Here is an 11,237-nt window from a genome sequence, read left to right as displayed (position 1 = left end):
TTCAGCATCATTACTCCAGTCTTCAGTGTCACATGATCCTTCAGAAATCAATCTAATATCCTGATTTGCTGCTCAACAAACATTTATTATAATCAATAATAATATTATTATACAATAAGATTTTTTGTACATTTATACATTTTGGAGAAATTCTCAGATGAATAGCATGTTCAAAAGAACAGCAGTTTTTAAATAGATATCTTCTGTAACAATGTAAAAAATTTTTTTTTTTTTTTAATGTCACTTTTGGTTAATTTTATGCATCCATACGTAACAAAACTACTTAATTTCTTTCCAACCAACCAACAAAAGAATGAATGAAAATCTTACTGACCCCAACATTTTTGAAATTGTTGTAATTTATGAACACTTTGGAATACAGACATAAGGTTGGTCTCTTTTTAAAGAGGAAAATCAGCAAATTATCGCAAAAGTGGAATTTTTCCAAAAAAATTTAAGTATCAAAAAGTTATAGTAGTTTAAATTTACTCTAAAGAAAATGCACTATATTAATATGGGATTCTTCTTCCTCTGCATGATCAGTCTGTGTCAGCATCCAGTGATCTGAGCTCACCGAATCATCAGACGCATCAGACTCCTTTCTCCGTGGAGGATACAGCGGCAGTGCATCTGTCGAGGTGTGAGATACAGTGCCGGTTAAAGCAAGTGGACAGAACTAAAACCTTACTTCTAAATGCTGACTGGTCAATACAGCGTTCAAAATGGGCTACAATACACAAGATAGCAACAGACAAAAACTGCCTGTCCAACTTACATTTACATTCAGAAAGGTGTCTTAAAATAATTAATATTTTTCTAAACAATGTGATGCCACTAGTCTTCATAGGTATCGTACCCTTCAAAAGTTTGGGGTGGGCAAGAAGTTTTGATGTTTTTGTCTCCTGTGCTCAACAAGACTGCATTTCTTTGATCAAGAATACAGTAATATAGTGAAATATCATTACAATTTAAAGTAACCGTTTTCTATTTGAATATATATTGTAAAATGTAATTTATTCCGGAGTCGAAGCTAAATTTTCAGCATCATTACTCTAGTCTTCAGTGTCACATGATCCTTCAGAAATCAATCTAATATCCTGATTTGCTGCTCAACAAACATTTATTATAATCAATAATAATATTATTATACAATAAGATTTTTTGTACATTTATACATTTTGGAGAAATTCTCAGATGAATAGCATGTTCAAAAGAACAGCAGTTTTTAATGTGAGATTTTATTTAGGGCGTTATACCACAAACAGCCACCGGGTGCCATCCAAACTCCATTGAACACAAATGGCTAGATTTCTCTGTCAATATTACTTATATCCACCAAATATGGAATCCTGAGACTCAGACCTTTCCAATGATATGTTTTTTGTCAAGATTATAAAAAGTTTTGATTCTAAAAGACCGTAATTCATTTTGTAATATGACACTGCCCACTAGGGGGAGTTGCCCAGTGAAAGGTTTTGAAGCAGGTTTTACTCTAAAATTGGTATAAAATTATAGCCTTATGTCTAAATAAGTTATGTTCCAAATTTGAAGTTGATGTGAAAAAATTTAGGTTCCTGTGAGATTTTATTTAGGGCGTTATACCACAAACAGCCACCAGGTGCCATCCAAACTCCATTGAATTTTTTTCAATGCATTTTTCTGTCAATATTACTTTATCCACCAAATATGGAATCCTGAGACTCAGACCTTTCCAATGATATGTTTTTTGTCAAGATTATAAAAAGTTTTGATTCTAAAATACCGTAATTCATTTTGTAATATGACACTTGACACTGCCCACAAAAGGTTTTAAAGTACCATTTCCATGGTAACGCAATGTCTGATTTCGAAATGGTTTTCACAGGATGAATCTTGGGCTTCTAAGCTTTCAAATGATATATGATATGTCTTATATGATTACTAAAAGATTTGATAGAGAAAGGTGATGCCACTAGTCTTCATAGGTATCGTACCCTTCAAAAGTTTGGGGTGGGCAAGAAGTTTTGATGTTTTTGTCTCCTGTGCTCAACAAGACTGCATTTCTTTGATCAAGAATACAGTAATATAGTGAAATATCATTACAATTTAAAGTAACCGTTTTCTATTTGAATATATATTGTAAAATGTAATTTATTCCGGAGTCGAAGCTAAATTTTCAGCATCATTACTCTAGTCTTCAGTGTCACATGATCCTTCAGAAATCAATCTAATATCCTGATTTGCTGCTCAACAAACATTTATTATAATCAATAATAATATTATTATACAATAAGATTTTTTGTACATTTATACATTTTGGAGAAATTCTCAGATGAATAGCATGTTCAAAAGAACAGCAGTTTTTAAAATACCGTAATTCATTTTGTAATATGACACTTGACACTGCCCACAAAAGGTTTTAAAGTACCATTTCCATGGTAACGCAATGTCTGATTTCGAAATGGTTTTCACAGGATGAATCTTGGGCTTCTAAGCTTTCAAATGATATATGATATGTCTTATATGATTACTAAAAGATTTGATAGAGAAAGGTGGGACGGTGACAGTTAAGGGGTTAATAAAGGTCGTTTATTTTACTATGTTCCATGAGCTAATCTAAAGTGAGCACTATTTACTTCTAATGAATCATTAACAGCTCCTTTTCTACTGTTTTTTAAATACTGTACATCAGTTTGGTATGGTTAACAAGTTGTTAACAAGGGATAATAAAACATCTGACTCTTTGCATATGGGCTAATTAAACAATAATATAACTGTTTGTACATATGTATTAACAATGCAGAGACTACAGTTTATAAACTATGAATGAACTATAACAGATTGCAAAGGATTTATTAGTGCTTTACTACTGTATGTGTATTATAAAATGTTACTCTGGATGAACATCATAATGCTTACTTTAATAAACTCATCACTGGAATTATATTCTGACACGATTACATTTTTTCCATCAGAGATGCGAGTCATGGAGATGTGCAGACGGCCGCTGGCCAGAGTGTGTGCGTTATCAGGCAGACAGCGCTGCAGTGTGACCTCCAGCCACCGGAAAATATCCACCGTGGGACTGAGAAGACCGAGCGGATGCTGTTTAGTAAATCGCGCAAACTCCAAAAGCTGGTCTCGAACACGTCCTGTGAGAAGAAAGGGTGGATTTAATGACTACAACATATAATACACACTGTTTCTCAATATTTAATTACAACTTCAGATGCATAATATTTTCATCTCCTTCAAGCAGGATACACAAAAAAAAGGATGGCTTTTGGGGGCCCAAGGTGGTCGCCTACCTTTGCCTAATGGGTAAGTCCGCCCCTGCTACTGACTCAATTATAAGTCATTATTATTTTAGTGACTTACAGCACATTACCGTTTTTTTTTTCAACTGCTTACAAAACTTTGAGTCAAAGGCTGAGAATTAGTGTATGGTTTTGTGTGTGGTTCCGGTGTTTTTGAGTGTCAGTTTTCAGAAATTGTGTGACAAGTAAAGATTTGGTGTGTAAGCAGTTGGAAAAAAACTGTAAACCCAGTACCAGTCTGGTCCTGTTGAGGTGGGATTTGAACCTACAACCTTTACAGTGAGTAAAACACTAAGTCTTAGTCAATCAATGAACGTTATGAATAGAAAGATCTCAGATTACCTAGATTGGAGCCACAGACGACCGCTGCAGCGACGAGGGAACCGGCAGACGCGCCGTAGACCCCTCGGAGCTCCTTGCAGGATCCAGGCCGCGTTATCCAAAAGACTCTGCGCAGCACCGAGCTGGTATGTAGCTAGAAAGCCAGAACCGCAGAAAGACACGGAGAGGTTCTCATTTTGAGACAGAACGCATAACGGGGATGACATGACTAGAATAATCTCAGTTCTTCAACGCTCGAACCAACTTTGGATGTGACGCATCAGCACAGCGTATTAAAACAGACGGTCATGGTGTTGTTAAATCAGAAAGATTTTTACCAAACCACAGACGTCCCTCCTTCCACTCTGGGACACTGTAAATGATGTGAAGCCACTGAGGAGATCCAATTCTCAAATCAATTCCTCACCTCGTGATGTCTAAAGTAGGCCTATTATATTTGTGTCTACGCACTTTCTGAGGCCATCAGAGGTAAATGTATTATTGTTGTCTTTAGAGCAGTCATATGCTTGACATTTAGTCTTAAAACGAGCACAGTCATGACTAGATTACCATAGAGATTAGGTAAACCGATCATAGATTTCAAGCACACACACCAACAGAAAGAACTAAACCTAGAAGAGCTATGAATCCTAAAACTAAAAGTTATCAACTTCCTCTAAAACTTATGTAGATAAAGTAATTTTAAATGTACCTACCATTCACATAGTTAGGGTTGATTTACCGTAAGTAATAAGCTAGTGATGTGTCACTTCCCCCAGCTGAATGGATTGCAATGGATTGATTCTCAACAGTTTTGACTCAAAGGCCCCATTGGTCACAGCAATATTCAAAGGTCCCATGACTGTTCCAGTTGATCATGATTTACTGGATGAGGATTAAGGCCAATAAAATATTTTACAGCTTGGCATGTTGATATATATTTAAAAAAAGCCTATACACTCTAAAAAATGCTGGGTTAAAAAGGGACAAACCCAGCTATTGAAAACAACCCAATAGCTGGGTTTGTCCCTTTTTATCCCAGCATTTTTTAGAGTGTAGAGAGAGACTATAGTTTTTTTTTTCTTTCTTCTTTTTCTTCTTAATTTAAATGACTTTTCTAGGTCTAGGAATCGGACTTTTATAAACTTATATATAGGTTTTACAAGAAAGTGGGAACCCTGGTTCTTAAAAAAAAAAAAGTTGTAGAGGAGGTCGGCTCAAAGTGGGTCCTATGTCCATGGTATTTCATTTCATTGACCCATTCATAACATTTTTCTAATTATTTTCTCATTATTATTCATGTAGATTTTATTAGATAAAATGAAATATTTGTACTTAATAAACAATTATTTGTCATACAGGAATATTTACTGTAAGAAAACTGCAAAAAGTATTGAAAGAAATGATTAAATAAAGTGCAATCAAATATAAAATATATACTTTTCAACCTAAAAAAAAAAAAAACACACACAAAAAAAAAAAAAGTTAATAAGCATCTTATTTGTCAACTCCCTTTATACAGTTAATAGTTGATTAATGAATTCACAGATTTCGTTCTGTAGATTATTAATGATATTTGATTAATGGTATAAATCAACCATGCAATACAGTAATGCAGTGCAGTTCACAAATCTGTAAAAAAAAATAACATTGCACATTTTTACAACCTGAGAGAAAATTTCATATCAACTCTAATAATCAACTATGAGAATCAATCAGAATTGTTGTGTTGAGAAATTAGTGTCGCTTAGCTTTTAACACACACTAACAGCAAACACGGCACACTACTACCCTGAGTCAAAACCATGTGGTCCGAGCATCTCCTAAAATATGTCCTGTGGAACCTCTTCGGGATATCAGCCATCTCTGGTGCTGCATTGGATGTTCACTCTGACAGAAGATCAGCTCGGGGTGTCCCATTCTAAAAAGTCAGGAAAATTAATAACTAAGGCTGATCCTGGATCAGAATGAGGGAGTGAATGTTATGGGATTGGTGATATGCTGAAGTTGTGATCAGAGCTGGGGCTCAGTGTAGTAGGAGTCGATACAGGAGATACTTCCAGAGCGTCTTCTCTGTAGTCAGGAGATGCAGGACTGTCAGGAGACTCTGACGGTTCTGTGCGGTCTGACCTGCCTTGGATGATTTCCTCAGGGGTCTTCAGAAACCTGCAGCACAGAGGGAGTGTTTGAAAGCATAAGAGCAAGTATGATTGAACAATATATGGGTCAAGCCAGAATATTTTTCATTTTGAGACCACAATGCCCAGTTTAACAGAATAAACAGCTTTAGCTCCCTCTTGTGTGACTCCTTGTTAATGAAAAAGAATGTCTGTTTTCAAAAGTGTTAGTGAATTTTGTTTCAGACTTGATCACCTATGGCCATGAATGAAGAAGCACTATTTAATGTGATGTTATAATGTGTGTGCGTGTGTATATGTACATTTATTTTTTTTTTATGTGATTTTTGTATACAAGGACTACTGATGAAATAGCATTTTAGTATATTTGCAATATATTCATTTAAAAAATAATATTGAAAACACTACAGTTAAAATTATAATCAAGTATTTTACATGTGCTTTACGATGTTGTTTAAAGCAAAATGTAAAAAAAACAATTTTAAACAATGATTTAAAATGTACTTTAAAGTAACGTGTTTGACAATATATGTCACCTTATAGAATGGCTCGTAATTGTAGTACACGCTCGTTTATTGAAATGTTCATCTAATGCTGCGTTCCAGACAACTCGAATATAATATAATATAATATAATATAATAGCTATAACTATAATATGAATCTACTATATATAATAATATATATTATAGTATATAATATCTGAAGAGACGTTATTTCTGGGTTCAATTTCCCAGTCTTTGAAGCATATTTCCTACATTACTTCTTTTGGAACATGTTGTACTTGGTGAAATCACGGTCACCATTTTGGGATACGGTCCGCAAGTCTAAGATGATTTGTACGATCGTTTTTACGATCAACTTTTGATGCTTTTGGGAAACGCAGCCCAGGACAGTGTACTCCAGTGTTGCCAGGTTCACGGTTTTCCCACGGAATTGGGTTACTTTAACATTGTTGCCGCGGGTAGTTTTTCATGTCCGTGGGTTGAAGCGACCTCTATAACATGATATTTAGCCCCTGGAATGAGAATTTTACGTAAAATATTTATTGCAAGAACAGTTTTTTAAATTATTCTTTTAAAACTTAAAATACACTAAAATGCACTTTCATTATACCGGTAATTAAGTTCATTTTTTATCAAAGGGTACATCTCATTTATCATAATCAAATGGAATTATATCGCCATCACCACCAACTAATGAAAGAAAAACCAAACCACCTGACTACTACATTTGAGTACAAAAAATACAAATATGCATTAAAGGTGGGGTAAGCGATTTTTCAAAAATGCTTTAGAAAACTGAGTCGGGTCGAGTACCAAAACAAACTTGTAGCCAATCAGCAGTAAGGGGCGTGTCTACTCATGATGCAGAGGAGAGAGCGTTCAGTGCACAGGACGGACATTAGCCGAGCCGAGCAACAGAAAGATTGAGATGGCGGATAAAAAAACTAAAGAGGAAAACGTCTGCAGAACAAAAGAAGGCTTTAGGCAATAAGGCAAGAAGTAGGACCCGTGTAAATATCGGATCAGCTTTCCAGCGCTGGAGAGAACTCAAGGAGCAGAAGGCCTGCGATCGGACGCCGAGGCTGCTTTGTTTCTTCTCGATAGGTGAGTAACACTTTGTCTACACCGCAACAGCTAAAGTCTGTCTAGTACACTGGACACGACAAAGTGACCGTTGAAAATCAATTCGTCATGAATAGAACGCAGCAGCAGTTTTCTGTTGGGGATTTGTCGTGTCGTGCCGCGCCGCATCCAGTGTAGACAACATCACTGATTATAATGAGTTCTATAGTATTTTGTCGCGCCGCGCCACTCGCGTCCGGTGTAGACACGGTGTAACATTGGTTTTGCTTTGTTTCACAGAACTAATCGTTGCCTGGGTTGCATATGTATGTGTGGGGCGGAGCTATCAAAATATGGGCGAGACCCTTTTGGGGTAGGGGCGTGTTTGTTTTGGTGATTTCAAATGTCAACATTGGCTACCAGAAATCGCTTACCCCACCTTTAAATGCTTTTCGAGTGCCTCCACTCACCGGAAGAGCAGCCTCTGGCCTGTCTCTTTCTTGATAATGTTGAGCTTGTAGTAATGACGTAATGCTCTTGACATTTTCTCATAGGTCATATTGGCCCTGTTCTGCAATAAGAAACAAACAGACCCAATTATTATCGATCACACTTAAAGCAATGAAGAAGTGAGCTGGTCTTGTCTGCTGCAGTACTTTGTGGTTGCCCCAGAGTCGGGCCAGTCCGTTGGGATCCACCACTCTGAAGATCATGGCGTCCGGATCCTCCCAGCGTATGAAGGCCTCATACCTGCTGTCTGACAGCAGCTGGTACACATAGTCCCATAAGAGTCTGCAGTCTATCAAAAAGATTGAATAGTAACAGGCATGTTTCTTTATGATTTTTGACATCCAGTAAATTTGAACAATGTCTGATATCATTTTTCATATTAATGCCAGTTTACAGTGTCTGAAGCAACATGCATGAGCACCTGCAATCTTTCCATTGGCCTCAGAGGTTTGTGTGGTGTTTGCAGGTCTTGTGGGTTTATTGGACAGGTTGAGAGGCTCATCTGTACAGTAAACATTTACTGGTTGTCTGGTTTTGTCTGGAGATGTCTGTAGATTTTTTTCCTTGGGAGAATGATGTGAAATCACTGCAAAATATGAAATTAAAAGGAGAGCTATAAAATCTCAAGGGTGAAAAGGTGAAGATTTCAAATTCCGGTATCAAAATCTTGTATCAGTCAGGAAGCCAGGATCCTCTAGGGGCCGCAGAACACTTCCAAAAAGTTTTAACATACAATTCTACACTTCCATTTTAACATTCTATTACAAAAATGTGTGCATTTTTTATGAAGCCCCAGGCATATGACATGCTGAAGAAGGAAAATAGATATCATGGCCACAAATTTGTTTCCATGACTTTGTCAACAATCGTGGCCAGGTTTGTCCCCTCATTTTAGGTAAATTGTGGCAATATTTTAGTAATTTGTTCCATTGTTTTAATCTCAATTATAAGTTTAACTAAAACCCATGGTTTAACTAAAACTAGGGAATTAATTAAATCATGGAATGAAATTCTTAATTCATGTCTACAAAATCTTCCAATCATTTCATGTGTGGGGCTTGAAAATAAAATATTTTTACTTTTTATTAAATACAAAAAAAGGCCTTTCTATCACATTATTTCAAAGATGAACCCCTGAAGACTTGAAATGTCTACATCTTCATAGCTGCATCTAACCTTGAATAGTTCTTCCAAAAATGGTGCTTGAACTGTGCATATTTCATATTTTGAGTCAGACATACTATGCAATATTACAGATAGAGGACTCGTATTTTACCAAGTGACAATTTTAGGTTAAAAACCTCTTAACAGATAGCTACAGAGTTTTAAGTTAAAATGTTTCCATGGATTTGTTTCTTACAAACATGCAGCTTTTCTCTTCACAAGTCATTAACTGATGGACTGGAGTGGTGTGGATTACTTGTGGATTATTGTGATGTTTTTATCAGCTGTTTGGACTCTCATTCTGACGGCACCCATTCACTGCAGAGCATCCATTGCTGAGCAAGTGACATAATGCTTCATTTCTCCAAATCTGTTCTGCTGAAAAACAATCTCATCTATGTCTTGGCTGGCCTGAGAGTTAATACATTTTCAGCAAGTTTGGGTGAGATCTATCACCAGGGCTTTGATTTCATGACTTTCTGTGGTCAATAAAGATGGTTTATAAGCCCTGACCTCTGTGCATGCCATGTGAATGCTCAGGGTCAGCAGACAGAGGTTTCTTCTCCTGGCTCTGATCTGTGCTACATCCAGCTGTTAACACCCAGGAGTTTGTATTTACTGGACAAACAGGAACATTTATGTTAGAGGGAACATAAGGTTAGGTTTTGTCAGGATAATAGTTTAATTCTGTCAAGTTTGGATCTGTTGCCAACTGACAGCTACACATATGTCAGTGAGGCCTGGAATACAACTTCATGGCTGGATCACTGCATATGCACTGTTGATGCTCATGAAAGTATAGTGAATGTTGAAATCTTGTATGGAACAGCTGCAACAGATCACATGCCTATTTCTGTGATGCTAAATATAGAAAAATTACCTGAGATAACCAAAAAGGGTAATTATACCCATGATGGGAGAGTTGAGTGGGCTAAGATCACAGATTATGATATGCAGCATTATTATAACTTGACTGACAAGTCTCTGGGGAATATTCAAATTCCATATGATGTATTTTTGTGTGATAATATTAATTGTGACAACTCAAACCATAATGATGATTTGTGTAACATGTATGATGAAATTGTGATGGTACTAAACGATGCAAGCAAATCATTTTGTAACAAAAGATCTAAACGATATAGTATTAGACCAGGATGGAATGAGCATGTGAGTAAACTCCATCAGCAAGCAAGGGAAGCCTTTAAAAACTGGGTTGCTGCTGGAAAACCAAGGAATGGATATACTTGTGATGTAAAGAAACAAGCTGTCACACAGTTTAAATATGCTGTTCGTTTCATAAAAAGGAGCGAACATACTCTCAGAGCTAATTCTTTGGCTAAGAAATTATTACAAAATGATATACAAGATTTCTGGAAAGAAGTTCGAGTCATGAATGCTAGTAAAATTCCTCTGCCTTCTAGTGTTGAAGGGGTTACTGGATCTGAAAATATTGCAGATCTTTGGAGAAAGCATTATAGTGACCTATTCAATTGTGTTAAAAGTGACGATTTCATTATTGGGAATGTGTCTTTTAATAAGGAGGTTATCAAGGCTGAGGAAGTAGCTTCTGCTATAGGACAATTAGTTCTGAATAAATCTTGTGGCCTAGATCAGATCACAGCAGAGCATTTGAAATTTGCTAGTCACAGACTTGTTGTTTTATTGGCCTTGTGTTTTACTGGAATGTTGATTCATGGCACATTGCCCAGTTCTATGCTTTCTGTTTTGCTGGTACCTGTAATTAAAGACAAAACAGGGAAAATATCTAGCACAGAAAACTATAGGCCTATTGCCTTAGCCAGCGTGATGTCTAAGGTATTAGAGATAATACTACTGGATCGATTTCAGCAATATGTTATTACCAATGATGAGCAAAAAAATATAATTAAAAAGGAAGTAAACACTGTAACCAACAGGGCACTCAGTATTCTGGGAAGTTTGTGTGCATTGGGAATCATATTTTTTCAAACAAAGCCAAGGTAACACTCATTTTACATACAGCACACTGTGAAAATTATATGAATATGACAGTGGGCAAATGCATAAAGCGCAGCATAATTTGAAATCACGAGTTTACCATTGCGCGTCTTCAGTGAGGACGCGAACACGCGATCATGCAGGATACAAATGCACACTTGACAAGATCTCACAGCTGGATTCGACTAAGTTTGCAAGGTTTGTGAAATAAAATTTTCATTAGCCATTCAAAGATTTGTTTAAATGATGTAAATGCGTATTT

General features: G+C 36.4%; 2 protein-coding genes across 2 annotated transcripts in view; both read right to left on the bottom strand.

Moving 5' to 3' along the window:
• LOC107746525 (patatin-like phospholipase domain-containing protein 1) overlaps positions 1–3,845 on the bottom strand; it is a 6,101-nt gene extending 2,256 nt beyond the window's left edge. The window contains exons 1-2 of the mRNA XM_016560764.1: positions 3,639–3,845; positions 2,899–3,131 (exon numbers count right to left, since the gene is read on the bottom strand). Of these exons, the coding sequence (XP_016416250.1) occupies positions 2,899–2,967 (69 nt within the window). The 5' untranslated portion in view covers positions 2,968–3,131; positions 3,639–3,845. The remainder of the gene's footprint in view (positions 1–2,898; positions 3,132–3,638) is intronic.
• Positions 3,846–5,242: 1,397 nt separating this feature from the next.
• Positions 5,243–11,237, bottom strand: part of etv7 (ETS variant transcription factor 7) — a 9,062-nt gene continuing 3,067 nt past the window's right edge. Inside the window, exons 5-9 of the mRNA XM_016560750.1 lie at positions 9,509–9,652; positions 8,253–8,417; positions 7,978–8,120; positions 7,792–7,892; positions 5,243–5,783 (exon numbers count right to left, since the gene is read on the bottom strand). Coding sequence (XP_016416236.1) covers positions 5,600–5,783; positions 7,792–7,892; positions 7,978–8,120; positions 8,253–8,417; positions 9,509–9,652 — 737 coding nt within the window. The 3' untranslated portion in view covers positions 5,243–5,599. The remainder of the gene's footprint in view (positions 5,784–7,791; positions 7,893–7,977; positions 8,121–8,252; positions 8,418–9,508; positions 9,653–11,237) is intronic.

This window comes from Sinocyclocheilus rhinocerous, unplaced genomic scaffold (genome assembly GCF_001515625.1).
Source record: "Sinocyclocheilus rhinocerous isolate Xijiao unplaced genomic scaffold, SAMN03320098_v1.1 scaffold980, whole genome shotgun sequence".
In the NCBI taxonomy this organism is placed as follows: Eukaryota; Metazoa; Chordata; class Actinopteri; order Cypriniformes; family Cyprinidae; genus Sinocyclocheilus; species Sinocyclocheilus rhinocerous.
This window is presented reverse-complemented; position numbering and strand designations above follow the sequence as displayed.